This window comes from Biomphalaria glabrata, chromosome 1 (genome assembly GCF_947242115.1).
Source record: "Biomphalaria glabrata chromosome 1, xgBioGlab47.1, whole genome shotgun sequence".
In the NCBI taxonomy this organism is placed as follows: domain Eukaryota; kingdom Metazoa; phylum Mollusca; class Gastropoda; family Planorbidae; genus Biomphalaria; species Biomphalaria glabrata.
Window position 1 is genome coordinate 23,281,490 of NC_074711.1, and position 25,246 is coordinate 23,306,735.

Here is a 25,246-nt window from a genome sequence, read left to right on the forward strand (position 1 = left end):
ACCTCTAACAAGATAATTGGAACAGGCAAGGTATGAACCCAGGGCCATTGAAATGAAACAAACAACAGTCCAGCGTGCATACCACACTACCTGGCAGCCATTTGTGGGTTTAAACATGATATGAAGAATTGAATTATGGTGGATAACATACAATAAGCATTAAACAACAGAGTGAAAGCATGACATTTTCACACTTAATACAAAAATGTCTTTTAAATGACACAAACCCCAAGAAGGATAACTTTTACTATTTTTCCAGACAATATGTCTGGTACCACTTGACTATGTTGGAGGCCTGGTCTTAACTGCTAAATATTGTTTTTTTAATTTGTAGGATTAAAAAAAGTGTAGACATTAAAATTTTAAAGCAGGGTTCAAGATCTATGAATAATGTTGTATTTAGATTCCTTTGATCTAGGATGGGACATAACATTACATTTAAATCTAAATATAATAAACTTACAATATGATAAATAACAATAGTCTCTGCAAAACAAACAGCAGCTTTGTTATTTTGAGACCATGATACACCTTTTGTTGAAGTAATTGAAGTTGAAAAATTGTCAAACAGGAGGTTTAATTCTTTCTCCATTTTTAGAAGTCATACAATCAGCTACCAAATGAATGGCAATTAGCAGCCTTGTCCTAGTCCATAGTGTGAATTATAAAATAATAAATATAGAGTCTAGTAAATTTTTTATAGTCTAGAATACTCTAGATCTAGATTCTCTACAGATCTAAAATATAATTTTCAATCTATCTATTAGGCACTTCAACATCGCTATTTCTGTGCTACCGGAAGTGTGCTTAAAAGCTGGTCTTCATGGTTTCAGTCGCGTCCCCAGTTACTGTCGGAAAAGTGCGTAAAACGTCATTATTTTTTAAACGATCTTATAGGTTAGAGTACCATTTAGTAGGGGAAAAAAATGGTGATTCTTTTGATACCAAATTTGACAGTAGGTACTTCGATAAACTAACCTAGATCCATTTTTTTTGACTCCCAAAAAATGGCTGAAAAGTGTGTCAGCACATTTTACCCTTTTTTTAGGGGTGGTCATTCCCATCAGAGTTTTAGCACATTGTATTTGATTTGAGGACTAATTATGATTACTTTTGTAAACATAAGATATCAGAGATCATTTTTATTTGCTTATGAAGCCAATCTGTTAAATTTTTCTTAACAAAAGTTTATGTGAAAGTTGACATTTTTAGAACTTTTTTCCTATAAAAGTTACAACAATGCTGTTTGCTACAATAATTTATCATATTATGAAATGTGTATATTTCAAATTTCATTAAATTCTCTTGGCGCACTTTAAAGATATTTGATATTCAAATTAACAAAGACAAAGAAGGGTAAAATTTTCTTTTTGAAATAAAATAAAAGTGTTTATAGTTACAACAATCTCACTAATTCTATTTAATTCAGCATGTTAATATATATCTGTGTGCTAAGTTTGAACTTTGTAGCTTGGCGCACTCTTTAGATAATAATTTTCAAAGTTGATGGTTAAAATCTATTTTTAGTAACAACCAACACTGTGATTTACTGGAAATGGTCAATTTCTGTCTATCCCGAGCTATTTTTAGAAGGACACATAGGAATTTTTCATTTAGATTAACTTTTATAGTGATTGAATGCTAGATTATGGAGAGGGAATGTGTCTTTATTATAATGACTTTGTAATCTGCAAATTTTAAAATAAAAATAAATATTTTAAAATAATAATATTAAATATTATTTTTTTTTCTCCATATTTTTAGCTCAGCGAACTATTAATTTTTTTTTGTGTGTGTTGTTTTTTTCTATTAGTATACATGTAAATTAATAGTTAATAAATGAGTACATTATATTTTTAAAATGATGAGCTATTACTGCACAAAAATTCAAGTAAAAGATCTTTTAATAACTTCTAAAAAAATCGCAAGGTTTCTTTTTTATTTTATTGTCCGATGCAAGAAATTTTTCATTTACAATCTAATTTTTAAAGCATTTAATTTAAATTCAGGCATTTTAAAATGATTAATTGCCAGTGCTCTACAAAAAGGTTAAAACTGTTTTTTTATGAAGTTTATGAAACTTATAGTCATTAAATTTTAGGAAATATTTTTCTGCGCAGTGCTATTTTCATTTATAATTTATAAGAAATATCTATCTGATGCATATAAGTAGCTATTTAAATACAGTAGAATTATAATTAAACAAAATAAAACACAATACAGATCTCTGATTTATTTTATTTGTGATTTTTGGGCTCATATGATGACAAAATCACATATATTTTTATTTTTTGTCGAAGGCTTTTTTTTTAATATATATTAATTCACTTTTTTTCAAAGATTTTATTGCTTGGTCTTATTTTTTAAATTTATTTTAACAGAATACTGGTTAATGTAAAAGAGTGTGAAGTTTCAACCCCATATCTTTAAGACTTTTTATAATACAGTTAATTTAAGTTCAACTGTCAGTTGTTTTGGTCACAGATTTTTTTTTGCTTTACAAAGGTGTCAAAGGCTAATTTTTGGCCACTAAAAATTTAATAACTTCCCTCACAATTAACTTAGCAATATAAAATTGGTATCATTGGAAATCATCCTCTCAAACTCTATCTAACTAAATAGGTTCCTTTGCATTGTGATCATTTTGAAATTTTTATCGAAGTACCTATTGACAGGATTGGTTAACTAGGTCGTTTTTTGTAAAGTTTCCAAAATTAGGGTGTGTTCCAGCTATGATAACTTTTTTATTTTTATTATGTAATTATTTATATTGGTTAGTAATTTTTAGTATCCATATCTACATAAGAATCACGTGTGATTATTAAGCTATTTTGGACGGCGCTCTTGGACGTCTTGGTATATGAATGCCAAAATGACCACCAAATCGAAAGTAGCCATTTTGCTATCAATGCTACTGGAAGTAGTAATAAAATACTTATAAATAAAATATTATTAAAACGAAGTTTCCTTGTTTATTAATATACTTATAGATAATGAAGCAAAAATCTTTTATTAATTTAGATCTAGATTTAGTTAGTAATAGATTAATAATTAATAGATCTAAAGAAGCAACAGATAATGTAGAAAAATCAAATTATTGTTTTAATCAAACTAACACTAGAAGTGTAGATCAAGGTCTAATACTTAGATTTAGTCTTACTCTTAGATCTATTTTCTAGAATAGGAAGAGAGATGCATAGAATGAAATCTAGAATAGTAGAATTAGAATCAATTAGATAGATCTAGATCTCTACTCTAATTGATTTGATATAGATCTAGAATATTCTAGAATCTATTCATTATATATAGTAGCTTCTTATATTAGGCACAGCTCATCGAATTCTCCTTTAAGAAACACGTCACTTTTTTTGTTTATAATTAATTTGTTTTTATGTTTGGAGCTAAAAACGACGTTTCGGGACAGTGCATGTCCAATTTTAGATAAGTTCCTGTATTTTTGTTCCGCTTTTCCAAAGCAGATGGCAGTTTTTTAGATTCTCTGTAACCAAGTATGTAAAGCTATTGTTTTAACCTCCCCCGGCAATTCATACCCATATAAGGGATGAAGGCTATATTATGAGCCTGTTTGATCGTAGGCTGGTGGATCTATCAAAATAAGCTTCCAAACATCTTTAGAAAGACATTCCAAACACATTCATGCTGTTAGCTGTTAAATAAAATTAAAAAAGGAGGTGTTTCAATGAATAATAATTAATTAAACACATTCTCCTATAGTGCACAAGGCAAAATCGTAATAAGAAATATTATTGGGATTAATAAATCTATGATTTTTTTAAATAAATAAATGTGACCTAGATCGAGATATCTAGAATATATAATTTATGAATGAAAGAAAAAGTGCGGGCTGCTAATTTGAAGCCAGAGACCATGCCCACTGCATGTGATCACGCCAGGCGAGCGCTGGTGGTGAGGAGAGGTATACACTAAGCGTGTAGTGTCACAACCTATCATACAGGCAGTGGAGGGAAGGGGGAGAGAGTCATGAAAAGAATTATAAGCATCTATGGGAGGGAGGGGATGTTAAGGTATAACAAAACGAACATCCAAATTATGAAAAGAAGAGGGTTCTTGGATGGGAATTAAAAGAAAGAGACAGAGAATACATGTAGCCTAGTTGAAAATATCATGTTTATTAAATTATAATAATTAATTTATAGATCTATAATTATATAGATTTATTTCTGTCTGTTTCTACACATAGATTATATAGGTAGGCATATATATATATATATATTATTATATCTAGAGAGAGAGAGAGAGGCAATATACTATAAATACATATTTTTTATTGCAGATGTGAATCTACTTCTTTTAATACAATCTAAATAATTTTTAATTAACACATATAATTTATTAGCAATAACATAGTGGTGTTTCTTAACGGTGCTCGATGTGCGCTAAAGGAGAAAGCACAAAAACTGCATTTATTTATGATTTATTATAGGAGCATGAAGTGACCTGATTTATTTTAAAATAAAATCTTGACAATGACTCATGAGTGGTAATTCAAAGAAACACAGCTATTTTTATAGTCCTTTAGTTGAAGAATAAGAATCTGCTTTCAGTTTTTTTTTGTAAGTTAAACCGTCACCAAATAAAAAAAAATAAAATAAAAATTTGACCTAGTTCCAGAATACGGTGTCACTGGGTGTGCCTAATATAATAATCTACTATAGATCTATTATATTATGATTAGATCTAGTATATTGTTTTACCTGACTACCTCAGTACCTGTTCAATTATTAAGTTAAGTCAATTTATAAGTAAGTTAAAATTTAAGTAATATAGACTGTCACTATAGACTATAGTAGTCTATAGAATCTAGATCTAGATCTATCAGTATCAGTAATCAGGATCAGCATTTTTGACGCTCATCTTCATGATTACCTCGAATCTGGCACCCTAAGTCTATACTTAGACAATTAAATTTAGTCACAATTTTAACAATTCAATCTATATCTAGATATCTCTACAGACTAGATCTAGTAACAATCTAGTTATTAATCTAGTAATCTAGTAGGCCTACTTGGGATAGAATCTAGACTATATATATAGGCTATATCTAGATCTAGATTTCTAAATCAACAATACATGCTTGCAAATTCGATTTCTACCTTTATAAACTAAAGAGTTACCACTCCACAGAAGAAGAATAAAAAGGAGAAAGAAGTATAAGAAAAAGAATTCACTTATTTAGATCACATAGATCTAAACCTATGTTATTGACTGACTTAAAGATTACAGACGTTACTTAAAAAAAGAAGACAATTAGATTTACGTAGACGTAGTTTAGAATCTAGTCCAGAAGAGTAAAGACTATTACTGTAGATCAAGATCTATAATTAATTTAATAAATAGATCTATAATCTATTCATCTAGTATCATCTAGCATTGTGACTGTCAATCATTCAATCATTGTCATTCATTGTCACCATTGTCATGATTGTGCCTCATTGAACTCATTGTCGATTAATCGACTAGTATAGTAATAGACTGACAGTTATATATAACATAGACTCTAGATCTGCTTACACACTGTTAGTTACACTGTGCTACAGAAGCTGAGAAACTGAAAGCCCATCTATGCTACACTACACTTAAAAAATGTCTTTTATGTTTAATTTCAATGCTCACGATGATGAAGGTAGATATATTATAATATATAAATCTGATTTAGATTATTCTAGATCTAGATCTATGTCTATACTGTAATCTATATATACTATTTTATATATATATATATTAAATATATAGAATATTATAATAGTATATAAATAGTATCTATATAGTCTATACAAGTGACGACAAGTCTATAGAAGAATAGATTGGATCTAGAATATAATTTATTATTATAATTATAATAGTAGACTGAGAATATAATTTATTATAATTATAATAGTAGACTGACTAGACTTCTATGGTAGTGTACTAATGTAAAGTTGCTCACACATTAATCAACATTCCCATTAATAATTTAACACAATTTTATTTACAAAGACCTCTAGAGGTCATGGTTTGGTAGATTTGGCATGCTCAGTATTTTTTTATATGGCACAACCAAGCACAAGTGCTTATTGAAAGGAAATATAATGAATATGAACAATTAATTTTTCTAACATTAACTACAAAAATTCAAAATATTAAAAAAAAATATTGCTTTCATTTTAAAGAGAGGATTTATCTCATGTTTTTCTCTTTCACAGGAGAGCATACCAACAATAAATTCAACAATGCTTCAGTAGATGTCAGCAAAGATACAAAAGAAACTAAAGACCAAAAATTAATATCTTTGCCTGCTGTGGAAGTAACAGATTTTTACAACAGTAGTGTTATTTCCAAGGTATATATTCTTAAAAAAAAAAAAAAAAAAAAATTTAGTTGTGGCACATAATACAACTTGTCCAGGTTGGCAGAATGTAAATATGATTTTTAGGGCTAGTCTATATATACCTTTTTTACTCCAGAAGTCAGCATATAAATAAAATAGACCATGGAAAATACAAATTTAATTAAGCAACTCAATAACTCCAACCCAGATAACCCAGCATATTCTAGAAGATGGTTAAATTAGAGACTATTTGAGGGGCAAAATGTGTAAACTCAGGGTCCATAACTTTCAAGCTGGATGTTAAATCTTTATTTATAAAATGTATTTTTATTCAAATTTTGTTCTTGGAATTCCTTGGAATACTTAGTGTGTTTATGAATGAAATGATTGCATTTGGAATTATAATATATTCAATTCATTCAAGATTATTTCTGTTGGTTCTTCACCATCTTAAATATTACTGACTACATTCGGTCATTGTGTCATCAGACTTAATGTCTGATGTTGTATACTTGTAATAACCACACAATACCAGTGTCTTAAGTAGTTATTGAAAAATATGTCTCATTAACTTTCTATTATTCATTATTTGTTAAGAAGTTCATTTGGCTGAGTGGCAAAAAACCCATCTCCCCACATGTCCGCTTAGAGATTGAGACATATTGCACTGAGGATGCTATAAGAATGAAAGATGTGAACAGCAATTTAAAAAAAAGTGATTTAGTTTTTAAATAGCATTAAAAGTAAAATTTAAAAAGATGTGTATAACTTTCTGTTAAATCTAACATTATCTTTCTTTTTGCCAAAACATACAATGTAATATCAACTCACCTATTTATCTAATTGAAATTCTGTATATATTTGTAATGGGTAATACTGATTACTTTCCACCTGAACGTATGGTTTTCATGCTAAGAAGATTTCTTATGCTTGCTTAAAACAGATTTTTATTATACTTCAAGCACTTCAATTTCTTTAAGTTTGACATCAAGTTGGATACTTAGTATGAACCAAATATTTTGAACATTCATATTTAGGATAGTTCAGATTAAACTGATGTTATGAAGGGCCTCTTGTAGGTTCACTCTTGTTGGTTGATTTTTTTCACCGCAGCAACTTGTTGCACAGTTATTGTGAATCTTGTACTAGGCTTAAGAGTGTAGGTTGTTTCTTGTTGGTTGATCACCATGACCTTCATTTGCTCCTTATTTTTTTTGACTTTTTGGGCACCACTTATGATTTGTTGAACATCTCTCTCCATTCCTCTTAATGCCTCTCTCTAACAAAGAATACATAGTTAATTTTTGCATGTTCAGTTATTGTGAATCTTGTATTAGACCCAGACATCATTGAAATGTGTCAAAAGCTTAGTTTGCATATTATTTTGCTTTAAACTGTAATTTTTCTGATGTCTACACTTTTAAACTATGACTTAGTAGGTTTTCTTTCTCTCTAATCCATGACCTCAGTTACCTTTTAAAACTCTTACTTTTGGGGAGCATTTTTTCCAAATCGTAAACACCAAATGTATAGAGAAGGAATTGCTGAATCAAGAAGATGCCATCCAGTCATCTAAGACAGTTTTAGATGCTATCAATGCTCATTCTGACCTTGTGCCTGGAACTTATGAAGGTCAGTTCAATTATGTTGTTAATGATATTTGTTCTTTTTAAAACTACTTGCACATATTTTGAATACTTAAGAAGCAATAATTCCTGTTCGATAATTTAGTTGGGGATTCCAGGATAAGATAATTTAGTTGGGGATTCCAGGATAATCTAGTTAGTTATCACTCTTTAGATATTTTTTTCAGGAAAATGGGGAGGGGAGTTGAATTTCTTTCAAAAGACAAGAATCCAGAACTAAAATAAAATCTGAAAGAAGTTTTTATTTGATTAAAAATCATAAGGATCAAACCTTTCCTCTTTTCACCAAAAATAATGAACTCATCCAATTATTAAAATAATGTACTTCAAATACTTAATTACTAAATTGCTTTTGTTCTACTTTGAAGGTGGTCTCAAGATATGGGAGTGTGGCATTGATTTAGTGAAATATTTATCATCTTCTGAGTCTAGACACATTTTGGAGGTTAAAGGAAAAGTTGTTTTAGAGGTCAGTCATGTTTGTGATACAAGACACCCCAACAGGGGTTCTTTTTTTGCTTCCCTATTGGCCTAATAGTCTCCTCTAATGACTGTTTCCACCTGAGTGCCACAGTGAAGCTGAGAAGCATTGCCTGGGAGTTATGTTTTAATACAAGGAAAGTATCCTTGTTGGGTACCAGTACTATACTTTTCTAAAGTAAACCTGATTTGTAAAAAAGGCATGGGCACTATTGTTATTGGAAATAAAGAAGTTGCAAGTCACACTACTATTTTAAAGTCATGAATGAACTTCCTTCCCAGTAGATTTAAAATACTCAGGTTTAAATAAATATTTGTTAATGGAAAGGTTTCTTTTAACAGAAGAGTCATTCAAGGTCTATGTTTAGACTAGGTGTGAACTAAAACCAACAAGTTTTAAAATATAATAATTTAATTGCTAACAGTTATTTAGTCAAGTCTAGAAAAAACAAACCACATTCACATTAATCAGACATTCAAAGGTGTATTTATTTTAAAGTTTTATCTGATTTTCTATTTAGTATTTTTAATATCAAAGAAATTTATCTGACAAGTGAGAAATTGGTTTTTTTTTACAATTCAATCAATAAAAAGCTTGGTTGTGGTGCTGGATTACCAGGGCTGTACAGCTTAAAGGCTGGTGCAAAAAGAGTGGATTTTCAAGATTATGTAAGTTATGTTGTTCAAAACTTTGTTTTGAAAAATACTTGTTTAAAGTTTTATTTTTGCTTTCCCATAATAGAAGATTATTAGTACTCTTATCTTTGTACTACAAAAATTTAAGGATTTTGTATTTCTTTAAGATTTTTGTACTTTCATGTTTTAAAGAGTTTCCAAAATAAGACATTAGGCTTCTTAAGTCTTGTGGCATTTTATGTCTTTTTACTTTGGTGTGTATGCAATCTGCAATCCAGGACCCTTTCTTTATGCTTGCTATCCATTTGGATCAATCCAGTGCCTCTTTTTCCCAGCTGTTTGATGGGATTTTGAAGAGATTAATGTTGCGTTTGCATACATCAGTATACTTTAAAAGTGGGTGACCAGCAGCTCTCCTGCCTTCTCTTAGATCACCATACAGAATGTCTTGTGAGAGTTGTCCTTGTGGCATTCTGTGAACATGACCAAGCCAGCCAAGAGATGTACTGCTGATAACAGCGAAGGGAACGACCTGAATTCACACTCATGACTCTTAGAATTGCCAGAAGAGATTATATACTTCTGGGAGCAGAAGTGAAATTTGGAGTGGATTTAACTTGTAATTATTCATTTTCAAAAATCTCACCTGAATTAAGACATTGCAAGAAGCCAGATGGAAAAATATTTTTGGCTTTAGGATTTTGCTTTCAATGAGATGGAAACAACCTAAATCTTTCTTTTGTGAAACTATCACACCATTCTAAAGATAAGTCCTGCCTTCACTACCCAGTTTCCTGTGCTTTCAAACCAGCATATATAAGAATTTCTTTTCTGTATTGATAGCCAAAACTAATTCTGAACAGATACAATTTTTGTTCATTGTAGTTTTTTTTTTTTCTAGTTGAGGAAAGCTTCATAACACAATTGATCTTTGTTTTCATATTGATATAGTAATGTTTAGTAAACATCTCTATACAGTTATTCACTGGCACTTAAATTTGTACTAATCTGAATGTTTGTAATTTAGTTTGATGTTGTGTAAAATATTTTTCATTTTTTTGTTTTGTCTTTAGGACATAATTTTTTCCCTTGTTTAATTAAACCAATACGACCAAGCCATTTTTTTAATTATTTTTTTTTAAATTTTAAAACAATATTAGATGTCTGTTTTTAATTCTTAACTTTCAAGAATATAGATGTCTTAAAACTACTAACTCAACCCAATGTGGTAAGAAATAGTACAGAACAGCATTGTCGCTATTTCGCTGGTGACTGGAGCGGTTTAAACAAGATAGCAACAGAACATAAACTCAGGTATAATCAGGTATAATTGTTGAAAATGCCAGAATCTATTGTGAATCATTTATATTATTTAAATTTACTGAGATTTCATTTTCACTATATATTGTAGTTGCACGAAAATTTGAAATTATCAGAGAAAAATGATGTTTTTTAAAACACTTTTTTTTCTATTTGTTAGGTTATAATAAAAAAAATTGAATAAGTATATCTATATACCGGTACCTTGGATTTATATAATGATAGAAACAAAATATTCAAAACTATTTTTAGGTATGATGTTATATTAACTGCAGAAACAATCTACAATCCTGAGAATTATTCCAAACTTCATGACATATTTAGCACGTCCCTTACTGATGATGGCGTAATGTATCCTTTTGTTGAAAGTGATTTGAATTAAATGTTTGTAAGAAACTTCTATAAAGATCAGCGATATACTTAAAATATCAGAATTAGGTCACATTTGTAAAATTGTCATATCGTCTTGCATAAGTCATTACAAAAAAAAAAACAACCTATTAACTAAATTGTTTGTGCAGAATTATGACAAATTCGAAAAAAAATTATTTATATGTATGTATGTGTGTGTGAACATAATCTTTATTATATTCTGACCCTTCATTCTTTCGGAAGACGTTTATTGTGCCCTAGAATTTCTTTCTGGAGTTAGTGGAAAAACTGTAGACTCCCCGCCATTGCCAGCAAGGGGGTCTGAGGAAGCGCTAGGAGCACTATTTCTGGTATTGAAAGCCAACAAAATGCATATTCTGAGGTATCTACAGTGCATTTTCCTGCTATTAAAAAGTTTTATTTCAAAAACCTAATGTGCTTTTTGACTTAGACCCTCCCGCCCCGTTCGGCACATTTGCTGCCAATCTGTTTCCACAAAAATCTGTCACTAGTAATCGCGGCGTTCCAGTACCACCTCATCGTGGTCGCCGCGTGAACACTCCGCTCTCCTGGAGTGGCCAAGGGTACTGGTTGCTTGCCGCTGATGAATGAGCAGCCGGCAAGTGTAAAAGGAACTCAAAGGGGTTATGTCCAGCCCCCCCCTGTGGGGCCCCGGGGCAACGGTGAGTAAGAGACCTAACGGGATCTCCGAAAAGCGGATAGCGCTGGACACCAACTCGAGGGTTGGTCGGGTTCTCCTGGGACTCGGCTGATTCGCGGGTCTCACTTTGGGCAAAGACTGGACTGACTGGCGCGGCCTTAGCGGGCTGCGTCGGGCGGACCGGTCGGCGTCCACGAGCTAGGCTCTAACTAGCCCGTTCCCTGGCGCGCTAGTGGAGGAATCCGCCGCGACCAATGGCGACTCTGACACTGGGAATATCGAGAAACGCGTGCCACCCCACTCCTGCCTTGCAGGAAACTTATATGTCACTAGTAATGTCTGAAGCCTCTTCCCACCTACCCTAAGGTCCTCCATGAATGTGTGGGGCCAAGTTGTACTTAATAGGATTGTCATGGCAACTCTTATGCATAATTCATTTTGTCGGAGAACATGTCCCGCAAACCTCATGAGACACTTTGTCACAATCTTACTAAGGGGTCGACTCCCAGTTGATTTAGACCCGATCTCTATAACTTACTCCTAAAATATGTCTTAGCCATATTTGTTGAGCCACGTTGAGTGTTTTTCAATTTTGCAGATGACTGTTTACTGCCCTTTATTATTGGAGCCCTGCCACTGGTAGAAATGTGTAACCTCTCTTGAATACGCTCCTGGAATTAGGTGACTGTAGTTTGCTTTAGATTTTATATCAAAAAGGGAAGTTTTATCATCAAAATCATCTGTTGGGGGTTTTAAACTAAAAAATCTCTGGAGTTGTTTTTTTAAAATTCAAAACCCCATTTAGCTACGGTCATAGTATTTGGTAATTGTAGTTTGCTTTAGAATAATATTGAAGATAGAGGTTTTCCACCTCAAAACGCTCTGTAACTGGCTTTTTTTTTTATATTGAAAATGTATTTTTTAGCTTTAAAATCCACTGGAGGGGAGTTTAAACTCAAAACCCCTCTGACTATACTCATAGGATTTTGAGTGTATAATTTGCTTTGTTTTTAATATTAAAGAGGTATTTTTTAGCTTCATACACCACTGAAGGGGGGCTTAAACTCAAAACTGAATTAAAACCCATTTAGCTCATAACATTTTGAGTGCGTAATTAGCTTTTTTATATATTGAAGAGGTATTTTTTAGCTTCAAACCCTACTGAAGAGGTGGGGGTAAACTCAAAACCCTTCAAAATTTTGAGAGTGTAATTTGCTTTTTTTATATTAAAGAGGGGGTTTATTGTAAATTTTGGAGGGGGTTTTAAAATCAAAGTCTTCCTTAACTGTGCTCTTGAAATTTGGGGATTGTCGTTTGCATTTTTTGTTTTGTTTTTTGTTATTGAAGAGGTTGATTTTACTGCTTAAATCCCTGGTAGAGGTTTTAAAATCAAAACCCCCTGGTAAGGGGTTTTAAATGCAAAACCCCCTGGTAGGGGGTTTTAAACTCAAAACCCCCTACTAGGGGTCTTAAACTCAAAACCCTCTGGTAGGGGTTTTAAACTCAAAAACCCTTGGCTGTGATGGGGCAAGTGATGGTTTAGTATTAAAATCTCACCTAAAATAAACTAAATCAAAGCAAAAAATCAGTAACTAAATCCCCCCCCCCCCCCCGGCTACGCCCATGATATTTGTATATATGTACATTCATACACATTATTTATAAAACAAAATTAAAATCTATTATGCCATGTGTTACTGTTCAGGGTACATACTTTTATAAATTTAAAAGTGTTTACTGTATGCTTAAAATATATTCTTACATGCTAAATCTACTTATAGTCTTCCAAAGGAGTGTCCTTTTGTTATAAAGACTCAGTACACATGTACAAATAATCTTTTCACTAAAGATTTTAAAGTGAGTTCCTGTAATTGTTTGGGATCCAAATTAATTGAAGTGTTAATGTGATTTATGTGTGAGCTTGGGTGTAGTGAAGTGTAAGTGGGACCTTTAGGCTCTCTAACAAGTTTGTGTGGAAGTGGGACCTTTAGGCTCTCTAACAAGTTTGTGTGGAAGTGGGACCTTTAGACTCTCTAACAAGTTTGTGTGGAAGTGGGACCTTTATGCTCTTTAACAAGTTTGTTTGGAAGTGGGACCTTTAAGCTCTCTAACAAGTTTGTGTGGAAGTGGGACCTTTAGGCTCTCTAACAAGTTTGTGTGGAAGTGGGACCTTTAGGCTCTCTAACAAGTTTGTGTGGAACACTTGCATTCTTGTATTTAAAAAAATGTAATTTTTCTTAAATTTTTGTGAAGCTTGGTCGCAGCTAAAACATATTATTTTGGAGTTGGTGGTAGTTTAGACACATTTGTGAATTATGTGAGAAGCTGTAATGTATTCACAGTAGATACAATAGTTACTATACAAGAAGGTTTGTACATTTAATTTTTATAATTCAAATATTTGCTATTCAATTGTAAAAAAATCTCAATATTATGTAGGAAAAGTGTGAAATATAACTGAACAGAAAGAGCACAGATTATTTGAAACAGTATTTTTTACCTTTTTTTGCCAGGTGTTCCTCGACAAATAATTTCATTGAAACGAGTTTGCGCAAGTTGATGCCCTTATGAAAATATTGAAGTGTTCATCATAAATTATGTTTTCTGTTGTGATGGTAATAAAAAGCAAACAAAAATTGGAAGCATTTTAGTGTTAAAAAGGTCAACACTTTATTCATATATTCCTTGTAATTTTTTTTTTAAAACTTTTAATGTTACAAATAACAAAACTTTTTTTTTTTACAACCAAGTTTCCTATACAATATTTAAATTAGAAAAACACAAGTATTCATTATGAAAAAAGATACAACAAAATCAAGAATGCAGTACAATTACATTGACAGTGCCGCAGTATCACAAAAGTTTTTTTGCTCAGTTTTACTGTTATCACTTTCAAACTCTTAAAAAAATACTTTGTTCTCATGAACTTATAAGACAACATATATGTTGGCTACATCATCAAAGTAGAAATTTATTATAGCTGTCACAAGTTTGTGTATAAATATTTTTACAACTTGACTGAATCCACTTTGACTACAGTACATTCAAAATGTAACACCAGGTATAACATTTTATGTATCTCTGAGATTATAATTTTATTTTTTAAGAAGAGTTATTAGTTTGATGGCCAATGTGTTTGTATGTTGCAATGGAATGGAAAATAATTCTTATTATTATTTCCAGTAAGTATGTTTTTCTCTTAACAATATAAGTGTTACAATTATTTGTTCATCATCAATCATTCAATTCAGCTGAAAGTTTGTTACATTAAAAGGCAATAAGGGCTCAATCTTGTTTTGATTTTCACATCTAAAATTGAGGAAAAAAAAACAACTAAATAGTCTAAAATACTAAATAATATACAAAAAGTAGATGCTGATACATTTAAAACACTATTCTATGTGAAAACTGTAGACCATGTATGTACTAAGCTCATATTAACAGTGGTCAGAGAAGTAACTTACACACATTTACTATACCTTCATTTATTGATACAGTCTCTATGGCTTTAAAAAAAATAGTTATACATTTACATTTGTAATTTTCTATTTAGCTAACTTTTCCATGCCACATTCTATCAAGCCAAACATATCAGTTGTAAATTAATTATATTTTGATGTTATACCTTTGGTCTTTTTAAATAAGAGAAGCCATCATCCAACATAAAAATGGAAATGAGTGGTGTTCTTCTGTACATATTACTGCAAACATAAAATGAAGGTAGAATTGCTTACGATCAATAAAAGTAATAATGTCTTCATTCATTCTTATGGAATTCTTGAATTATTTATCTGTATATTTCACTGAAATGAGCAAAAAAAGCATATGGTTTTTCTTAGGGTGTGATTCTTGGAAATTAATTTTTAAAAATATATTTACAGTTACAAAAGATATTTTGAAATGGTAATTAGTATTAAAAAGTATTTAAAAAATAAAATAACACATAAAATGGGGAAATGATGAGTAGATAAAAAAAAAAGGGGGGGGGTGGAGATAATGATTTGACATACAAATTGTGAAGGAATGTAAGAGAGGGGTAAGTATTGTGGATGTCTAGCAATGTACAAAAATTGACACATGTTTCATAACACATATGTAAGGTATAATAAGAAATACTTGTGTGCTCGTGCACACATAAATTAGGTACAGATATTGCACTTTCTGAATAACAATGCTGAAACATTTGTCCTGTTCATATGTTTAATAAACATGATATGCATGATCAAGGTCTGGAATAAATCCAGTAGTAAGAATGAACATCTTTTGTGTTCTTTATCAATACCTTATATGGAAACGGAATAGAACAGTAAGTGGAAAAAAGAGTCAAATTATAAATATAAATTATTTTTATGAATTAATTTTTCTAGAATAAATGTTTAAAAGTAGTAGATAAGCATATCTACTTTTTAGTATGATGTCTTCTGTGTCAGACTTGTCTTCTCTATCAGAATCAGAAAGATCTTTGTTGGGATTCTCTTTTGCTACAGCTGAAAAATTAATTAATCATCCCTGTGTGAAATACAAATAATTTTTCTTTATTAAGCACTTTACCAGTAGTATTCTTTTCTTTTTGAAATAAAGATATGGCTTTTTTTCATTTTAGTTTTTAGTATAGAGAAATCTAACTTCAAAAACAAAGTACCAGTAAACTAATCATAAAAAAGATGTGTTCTGCACAAATAGTACACATTTAATGTTTTAAAACAATGTGTCCAAAAGACTGAAAGACATTAGCACATATTTTTACAAAAAAAAATAATATATATATATTTTAAATTTATTAGGCTTTTTAAAAATTAGTTTTAGTTCACAGCTGAACATGATGTCTCCTTTATTGTGAAATAAATCAAATTGAAAATCTAATTACAATCATTATTTCAAATCTAATGAGATTAATTGGACTAGATATATATATATATATAAATGTACTAATAATGTATCTCAACATTAGATATTTAGGGTTGATTACAGTAGGTTTTAGAAGAAAATTAATTGATGTGCATTCTAGGAAAAAAAGATTATTTGTCAATAGCATTTTAATTTTCAGTAGGGCAGTTAAAAGTATAAAACAAAGACTCTTCTTCTTCTTCTAGCCAGCTTTATTGCTGCTGAGCTGTGAGCTCTTTTGCAGACTGTGCCAAGGAAAAAAAATGTGTGCTGTTTTCTTCAGTTGTTCAGCACTGCCGTACAGGGTGTTGGTTATTTTGGGCTGTAGTGGAAGTAGGGTCTGCCTAAGGTGGATTAGGGAGGGGCATTCAAAGAGGATATGGTTTACGGTTTCAAAGGGGTGGGTGCAGTGTCTGCAAAGGGGTAGTTGTGTGGAGTTTATTTTGTTCAGGTGGTAATTTAATAGTGGTGTGTGTCCTGTTCTTAGTTGGAAGATTGTAGATTGTTCTTTGCGGGGAAGGAAGTTAAACATCGACTCAAATGCCAGACACCATACTGTAAAGACCAGGTGTTCATTATTTTGTATAATTACTGATCTGCTCTATTCAATGCCATTGATAAATAAACAATATAGCATCATTTATATTTCTCAATAAAATTGTCTTGGAGATTTTTAACTAAATGAAATTTATGACATGTATTTCTAAATGCTAGAGTGTTTAACTAAGAAACAATTTATAAATGTAATATGCTAAAATACTTCAAGTAAACGTAAATGAAAGGATAATAATATAGTAGCATTTCACACAGTAACAGCTAGTCTGTTTATTAATATAGTATTTCTACATCTAGTATATCTACTATTACATTAACAAATAGATCATAGCCTCTTCAAAGTTTGATGAGTGGATTACTGGCAAAAACTGTTCTGCAACCTAACAAGGTAGCTCCAATTGGAATCCCAACTCGAGAGTTGTGTTTGCTAAGTGCCTAAACAGCACAGAAACTTTCTCCTAGATACCTCTTTCCCCATATGTCCGCGAAAGAGATTGGGCTGGATGCACTGAGCATGCTTTGTTTGTAAAATGTTTTAAATGTTTCAGATGTTCCTTCAGACTTGAAGATATTCTACTTCCTTGTCCAAACCCCGTCAGAATGATGGGGGATGGCAACAGGCACAATATGAACCCGGGACCATCAAGACAAATTAACAACAGTCTAGTGTGCATACCACATGACTAGGCAGTCATGCTTTAGATGTGGTATACAATCAAGTAAAAAAAGGTACCATATCAATACAGGTTCTTATGCTAGGTAAGTACATTATGTTGCTTTGTAAAGAAACTGAAAACCTACAGATAAAAAATCAACATGAAATACATTTGAAACTCAAAGGAGCTGTGCATCACATACTTCTGTATGATGCTTTGTACTACTTAACACAACATCAACCCTAAGAGACTATATAGTAGTACACTGTAAACTTATAAATAAAATCAACTCTAAGCAGCCAGTAGTTAAACAAAACAACATATCTTTATTAAAGTACAATACTTACTAACACAAAGAAATATAAATAGTTGGGGTAATTACAAATGTTGTGTTTAAAATTCATCCATATAATTGTATTGGATGAGGTTTAACTTGGGCATTGTGGGAGTATACATGAGGACAAAATCAAACACATTTACAGACTCTTTAAAACAACTGAATGTCAGTTGGAATGACAAAAAAAACAACAACAACAATATGCTATAATTATAATAAACTACATGTGTGCTTTTGAAGTCCATCCTTTTAAACAATATCATTTAAATATGCATAAAATAATTAGACTATAAGGCATACTCAATCACAAACTTTAGAGAAACTTCATGCACCTTCATTGGTTTTTGTTTTTTTGATCTACCAAGCATGTGATGGATAAAAAAACAAATGTCTCAAAAGACAAACTGTAGCCTACAGAACTCATTGCTTTATTGTGGAGCAGTGTCTATTTACTATATTAATACAATCATTATAAAGAAACAGATAAAAATCTGACCATGTTATGTATATATACAATTTATACACCAAATATATTTCCTCACACTTTGGAGAATCTGATTTATCCATTGTGGCTCTATAGAAACTGTTTAGTCCAACAGAAGGAATAATTGGCACTTCAGATTCCCTTTGATTATATCACAGTTCAAACATTTAAGATATGATGTGTAAATCCTAAAGAAAATTGTGTATTATTGATGAGAACATTAAGTGTTAATGTCTACATATGAATAATGTAATACCGGTACTAGCATATAGTAATAAATAATATTTAAAGACCTAAAAGTGGAAACTAATTGACGAATACAAACTATAAAGTTTAAAACAAAATAAATGTGTTCACAGCCTATCTAACAAAAAGTTTATCTCCTTTATTCAGAAAACGTAATCCACTGAAAACTGAATGTTTTGCTCACAATGTATAGTAGCTTCATTTTGGCACTTACTTCACAGTAGGTATATAGATATATCTGAAGGCCCAGGATAGATAAATAACAGTTAAGTCACATTGAGTTTTTTGTAGGGTAGTCTCATTTTGATTAGACACAGGAGGACTTTGTTTTTCTCAACACTTTTCATGAAATGAAAACAGGTTGTCACTTATTCAAATTAACTTCCATATAGACCCATTGATTAAAATTTGATATCTGTTAATAGAAAAGGTCATTTGTTGAGTTTGAAACTAAGTTTTGATATCTTTTTTGAGATTCTGAAAGGTCCTGATCTTTCTGGAGGAGCTGGGGATAATGTGGGTGAAGGAGCTGTAGCCTTGGAAACAATTGATGTACTATTCACTTGAGATGGGAAACTGATGGATCTGTGAAATGTTTCTGAAATAGAAAAATAATTTTGGAAATAAATAAGCTATTTATCTGGTTAACTGTAACATTTTACTTAAAATTTTTAAAGATTTGTTACATTGTGGAGACAGCTTGCCACCCAATGCGCCGAACAGCGTGGGAGGACCTAAGTAAGTAAGTAAGTACATTGCTACTTATAACATTGCCTTACAAATATATGTTAAAACATGAATGGATTACATGCTTTATTTCAATGCTGAATAACTTACCAGGTTGTGGATAAGCGAGAAGTTTTTCTCCAGGAGTTGTATTGCGTGAAAGGCGTTTAGATCCAAATCTTTTAGAGAAATTGCTGCCTTTTGAAATGGATCCTTTACTGAGACGTTTTTTGTCCTGAAAAAAAAATAGAACTCATGTCACTGACCAGGTTTAAATATTAAGCTATTTCATTATAACAAGATAGATTTGCAAAACTAAAAATACTCTATTGCTTATTTGAATCAGTTGCATTGTAGTTCTCCCAAGATTAATTTTTTTCTCTCCATAGAATTTGCTATGGATAAAGAAGCTATAGAAGTGATATAGAGTCACAATGCACTGGTATGCAGTATAATTTTTTAGTTTTTTTTGTATGCTGGGGATGGTCTCCTTGTAACACATTTATATGCCTTAGTTAGATGTTGTCAGGGGGCGGTATGGCGAGAGTGAATATGTTACTTTGTTGATATTTTGGTATGATAGTTATATCCCTTGTTTATATACTCCCAGGTTATGAATCAAACTGAAATGGTTTGTATAATATATCCTCTAGACAAAGACACTGTTTCATTGGTGAACATAGCTAAGTCAATTTTTCATTAGAAGATCTCAGTATTAGATTTTATCATGTGGTATCAAATTTCCAGGATTCTTAATGCAATAGATCTTTGTTCAAAACAAGTTTTGTAGAGAAGGGACTAGTTATAAAGAGATAAACCCACCTCTTCATCCATGCCAGGGTCAAGATATATATATATATATATATATGTATATACAGAGAGAGAGAGAGAGATACTCATCTTTGCATCCATGCCAGGGACTATATATATATATATATAGACAGAGAGAGATAGAGAGACCCACCTCTTCATCCATGTCATGGGCTAGACATACAGAGAGAGATACCCACCTCTTCATCCATGCTAATCTCTGATCTGTTCATCAAAACAAATCTACCAGCTGCGGTTCTCCAGTCATTTTGGGCTTGGTACACATTTTCATCATCAGCAAGAGTTCTTGAAGTATCACTTTTCTCACCTCCCAATTTCTTTGATGAGCTGGACTGATGTAACTCGCTGACTTCCTCAAGCAGAACAAAGTCTCGAGGGTCTTCTGTGTTGGCTCTATGAGCTTTCTTCATAGCCTTGAAAAAGAAACAAATGTCAATGTCAATAAAGCAAACAACTTTGTGCATTGGATTCACTCACATTGACAAGCGTGCATTAGAGATTCACTAAAGAGTAAAACTGACTGAAGCAGTACCTGTGTAATAATATCTTGAGCTGTACTTGTTACAGGAGCCTTGAAAATGGTGTATGGCTGGTCAGGGGAAACATTGAAAACACAAACTAAGAACATATGCTCTTCTCCCTCCCAATCTGTTGTACTGAATTCTTCCATTTGACGCTGAAATGTATAGACACATACACACACTTAATATTTAGTACTTGATATATATCTTGGCTTTAGAAACAATAACCTTAGTCTTGTATTAAATATCATGTTGATTTGCAATCTTCCTTTTATGAATGAAATTAAATATTCTTAAAAATATCAAACCTTTTGTTCTTTTAACATAGTTGTCATCCATGCCCTACTGCTTGGATCCTGAAAAAAAACATTTTGTTGGTACATTTTATTGATATAGAAATCTTATTGTTTAATATATATCTGTTAATTATGAACTACTTTGATTTGTAAAAAACTATATAACTATCTAGTGAATCTTTATTAATGTATTAATTCTTTAGTATAAATATATAAATATATAGTAAATCTATATGAAATTACATTTTTTGTCATGTACAGTACTTAGTTTTGTATCAAAATAAATAACAAGCCATCTACTTACATCACTGAGTTTTCTCAAGATGAACTTCCCAGCACCTTTCCATTTGTTCTGTGCAGCTAACACTTTCTCTCCAACATCAAGTATTCTCTGACAACTAGCTTTCTCCTGGTCTTTCTTTTCCCAACCACTTTGCACATCTTCAACCAGAACATAATCAGCAATTTTTTCATCCAGTCGACCAACTTTTGTCAATGCCTATAGTAGTACACACATTAAATAATACAGCAAAAAAATACACAAATCAAATCATTAATAAAAAAGTAAGCCAATTATCATAAAACAAAAAGAAGCAATAAAATAGATTGCAATGAGCTAAAAAAAAACATTTTTCATAACAAAATAGATCTTCAGCTTTAGGCCTCCTATCAATAAAACTCCTAGAGATTTTTGTAGAAATCAGTATATTATAGCAAGCATTTTAGTTTACTATTTAATTTTTAAAAAAATTTAAATTATATAGCATATATTAAATAAAACTCTGAAATGTCTATGTAAATGTATTGGTAGATGTCTATAGCTCTTGCTGTAAGGGTAAAAATAACCAAAAAAATGGAGTATTCATAACATTTAATACACAAGCACTTTATATACTTACTTGAGCTATAGTGTCAGCTACAGTAGAGTCTTGTGTAACCTTCAGTATAATGTATTCATCAGGGGCAGTTACTCCAAAGACACTAATAAAAAACATTCTGCGTTTCAGTTTAGTACCAGCTGTATTGGGCACCTGCTATTGAAAAAAAAAAAAAAAAAAGAAGAAAAAAGAAATTAGCATGTTCAAATACAAAAAATAAATAAAGACCCATTAATGTCCCAATAATATAAACAAAAAGAATACCTCTTTGGAATCTTGTTTACTTGTATCAGAGAGTTCTCTGACTTTAGAAAAAATGGACATTCTCTTGGAGGTTGAAACACTGAAATTTTCCAACCCATTTCTGGTCTCTAGAAGCTCTTCTTCATGTTTGCTGTAAACAAATAAGGTAGACAACTCTTGGGGCTGACCTGATCCATTTCGCAACCGTACATGTCGATAGCCTGGCCGAAGACATTTTAGAGGAATCACTCTCTGTGTGACCAGATGACTAGTGCTGGCATCAATGACAACAAATCTAATAAAAGCTAGGTCTGCAAAAAGAACCTGAAAATAAATCAAACATTTGAAATCATTGATTCATTTATGAAAAAAGGAAAGCTAAAACATTTTTAGTCTCAGTTACTACTCTTTAAAAAATACAAATATTTCTTAAAAGAAAATGCATATAATTTATATTATAATGGTTAAAACTCACTATTATAATTATTCAATATTTCAATGCTAAAAGGAGTAGAATCAAATCAGTACAAAATGCAAATAAAGCTGGAAGATTTAGAACGAAAATATAGTTCGCTTTTTAAGTAAGCTATTCAAAATGAATGTCATATTTAAAAAAAAAAAAGGTATTTTAAACATGGCTTTCTGTTTATGATATATTTAAAAATATTCTAAATACAAAACTAAATATATTTCCTCCTTCATGGTCAAAGATGAGAATAAGCACAAAGTGATTTCCTATCAACTCTAAGATGGCTATGAAATCCAATCTTTGCTTTGAAAAGATGACTGCAAACAAGGTATGGGTAGTTGGGTCTGTTGCAGTGTTACCTGCTTTAGCTCTTAGTTTGTAGACTGCATTTAGTTCTCTGATGATAACTGTTCTCCTTGCCTTGCAGTAATGAAGCTTTTTCAAACATTTATAAATGGCATAATTAGTTTCAAACTTTTTATTTTTTGCCCTTCCTGATAATTTTGCTGAAAAATAGACATACATCCCAGTAAATGCAAAATATTTTAGAAATTTTTATGAAACAAACCTGAAAAGTGAAGATATCATTCCATATTGGGTTGAGAGCATTCTTTGGCACAACTTTGGTTTTCTGTTTGGCACAGTCCACTGGAATACCAATAACTTCTACTTCCACTTGAACATTGGTAGAGTAATGTTGACTGACATACTGTCCTGAGATGATCTATTCAAATATAAAAAGGATTATTTAGCAGTTCTTTTGCAGCATTGACACTTTATCTAAGAATTTTCTTTTCAGAGATTTAATTTTTATGCAGTTAATTAAAAGTGTTCTCATTTAGGACAAAAAATCAGATTAGCATTGGCTTTAGATCAGCAGGTTGTCACAATAGTTACCTTTCATTTGCATTATGTCTGGATGATATGGGCAGAGAAATATTGAAAGACAAAAAGCATTATGTGGAAATAGAAGCAGTAAAACTGTAGCTGAAACTGTCATTTACAAGTCATGTGATTTTAGATAATCTCCCTTTGTTTCACTCACCTGTAGTGTTAAGATTGTGGTATGCAAACCATCAAACTCTTTGTCCCAAGGATTGAAACGGTTAAACATGACATGAGTTTTATCCCACATGACAGATGGCTTCAGAATGTAGCCACTTCGTCCATTTTGTTCAAACATGGCAGTGTTCAAAGACATTGCCACATCTAGAAGAAAAAAAAATAAAAAATTAATAATTATTTCTTATTAATTTTAGTTCTGACTAGAAATAAATAACATCGATTAAGTATTGTTATATTAAAGATGATATACTTATGCTCTATGTATGAATTATATCCAAACTCCAGGATAAAAGAAAAAAGTCCCTGCTCCCATAGAATGCTGTTTAAGTATCATATTTTATCATGAGCTCTTATTGAAATGATGACCCCTTTGTATAAATGAGTAAAGAAGGGGGATAAATATCTCGATATATAATTCTCTTCTTCCCTCAAGAGTTTAAACAAGAAGTAAAGGAAAGATCACTCTCTTATTTCTGCGGAGTCACCCCACGAAATAACGATAGGGGTGGGGAGAACACGTGGGTATACACATGTTGCTACGGATGGCTGCGCACTGGACTGTCAAATTCCCCTTCGTCTTGCAGGAGGTTTGGACTAAAAAGTAAACTATTTTCAACTCTGAAGGAACATCCAAAACATGTAAAACATTTTACAAACAAACATTTTACAAACACTAAATAGCAAGGCATTGTGAAGCCCTACTCGAAACGGATTTTGCTGGGACAAGTTTGGGTAGGGAAGCGGACAATAAGTGAAATTTAAGAACTTGTATTAGAAAATAAATTCATCTTTGCATTTTATTCATTCTTTACTATGTACAGAATTACTTTACTAGCCTTGTCTATAGCAAAGTCATACAATATATCATAATAATTCTGTTTCCTACATAGATCCCGCTTAATAGCAAGAATTACCAAATGTTTCAATCTATCTTTGAGAATTGTTGACCTCCTGGTAAATCGACATGAGGGCATGGGATATCTGTTTTAAGTTAAAAAATTGTTTAATTTAAAAATTTATACACCTTGAATTAGTGCAGGTCCTATGAAAGTGCGGATCCTTTGAAAGTGGGGGCCCACTGTGGTCCCATAGGTTGCAGTGGCCAAAGACCGGCTATGCAAAATAGCGGCATATGCTACGCCACCGGTCGACTATTTATAATTATAATAAATGACCATAAAGTAGTTAAGAATATTTTGTTATTTCATAATGTAAAGTCCAAATCCTTGTGCCTAACCCTATTATATATATAAAAAAAGTTAGGTATAAGTCATATCCTTTAATTATGATTATGTCATTCAAATTGACAGAAATGATACTGTCATTCATTTTCTGACATTAACTGGGCACACACATAAGTTGTAATAAAATGTTTAAAAAAATGAAGCAACCTAATGTTACTAGTAAAAATACCTTTTTTACACATACAAAAATAGTTTCAATGTTAAGTATTCAACCTATATATGCCTCTTAGAAAGTTTTCTTACATTAAAGATAATGAAATCTTCATACATAATATAATTCAACATAAAGAGAATTCCAATAAAGTAGGACAATATAAACATGTAACAACTAAATATATTTTATT

The 25,246-nt window shown here is 31.4% G+C and overlaps 3 protein-coding genes across 8 annotated transcripts in view; 1 reads left to right on the forward strand and 2 right to left on the reverse strand.

The window, feature by feature from the left end:
- LOC106080102 (uncharacterized) overlaps nt 1-5,471 on the reverse strand; it is an 18,397-nt gene extending 12,926 nt beyond the window's left edge. The window contains exons 1-2 of one of the 5 annotated variants that reach the window (XM_056029012.1): nt 5,454-5,471; nt 464-645 (exon numbers count right to left, since the gene is read on the reverse strand). In XM_056029012.1, the coding sequence (XP_055884987.1) occupies nt 464-592 (129 nt within the window). In that variant the 5' untranslated portion in view covers nt 593-645; nt 5,454-5,471. Of the gene's footprint in view, nt 1-463; nt 646-4,908; nt 5,019-5,047; nt 5,146-5,299; nt 5,321-5,453 lie in introns of those variants that run through there. The other 4 variants (XM_056029006.1, XM_056028980.1, XM_056028999.1 and 1 more) reach the window with 4 other exon arrangements.
- On the forward strand, nt 5,469-15,686 carry LOC106080103 (histidine protein methyltransferase 1 homolog). 2 transcript variants are annotated; one of them, XM_013241417.2, is made up of 9 exons: nt 5,472-5,665; nt 6,225-6,361; nt 7,819-7,981; nt 8,364-8,464; nt 9,070-9,144; nt 10,301-10,425; nt 10,684-10,782; nt 13,718-13,833; nt 13,978-15,686. In XM_013241417.2, the coding sequence occupies exons 1-9, from the start codon at nt 5,626-5,628 to the stop codon at nt 14,022-14,024; spliced, it is 903 nt and encodes a 300-aa protein (XP_013096871.2). In that variant the 5' UTR covers nt 5,472-5,625; the 3' UTR covers nt 14,025-15,686. The 2 variants fall into 2 exon arrangements, 1 of the variants encoding a protein (XP_013096871.2); XR_008777886.1 differs by lacking the exons at nt 10,684-10,782; nt 13,718-13,833 and adding an exon at nt 12,063-12,145 and having other exon boundaries at nt 5,469-5,665.
- Nucleotides 15,687-17,125: 1,439 nt separating this feature from the next.
- The window catches only part of LOC106080104 (uncharacterized), a 345,965-nt gene continuing 337,844 nt past the window's right edge, over nt 17,126-25,246 (reverse strand). The window contains exons 34-43 of the mRNA XM_056028968.1: nt 23,639-23,802; nt 23,162-23,317; nt 22,146-22,448; nt 21,903-22,037; nt 21,308-21,502; nt 21,016-21,063; nt 20,719-20,862; nt 20,366-20,599; nt 19,467-19,590; nt 17,126-19,227 (exon numbers count right to left, since the gene is read on the reverse strand). Of these exons, the coding sequence (XP_055884943.1) occupies nt 19,061-19,227; nt 19,467-19,590; nt 20,366-20,599; nt 20,719-20,862; nt 21,016-21,063; nt 21,308-21,502; nt 21,903-22,037; nt 22,146-22,448; nt 23,162-23,317; nt 23,639-23,802 (1,670 nt within the window). The 3' untranslated portion in view covers nt 17,126-19,060. The remainder of the gene's footprint in view (nt 19,228-19,466; nt 19,591-20,365; nt 20,600-20,718; nt 20,863-21,015; nt 21,064-21,307; nt 21,503-21,902; nt 22,038-22,145; nt 22,449-23,161; nt 23,318-23,638; nt 23,803-25,246) is intronic.

What these genes read in the sequence shown, in the direction of transcription:
- LOC106080103 (XM_013241417.2), top strand. Translation starts at nt 5,626, where the DNA reads ATGTCTTTTATGTTTAATTTCAATGCTCACGATGATGAAG. An exon ending in ACAGTAGTGTTATTTCCAAG is followed by an intron (nt 6,362 to 7,818) that starts GTATATATTCTT and finishes CCATGACCTCAG; the next exon opens with TTACCTTTTAAAACTCTTAC. An exon ending in AATAGTTACTATACAAGAAG is followed by an intron (nt 13,834 to 13,977) that starts GTTTGTACATTT and finishes TTTTTTTGCCAG; the next exon opens with GTGTTCCTCGACAAATAATT.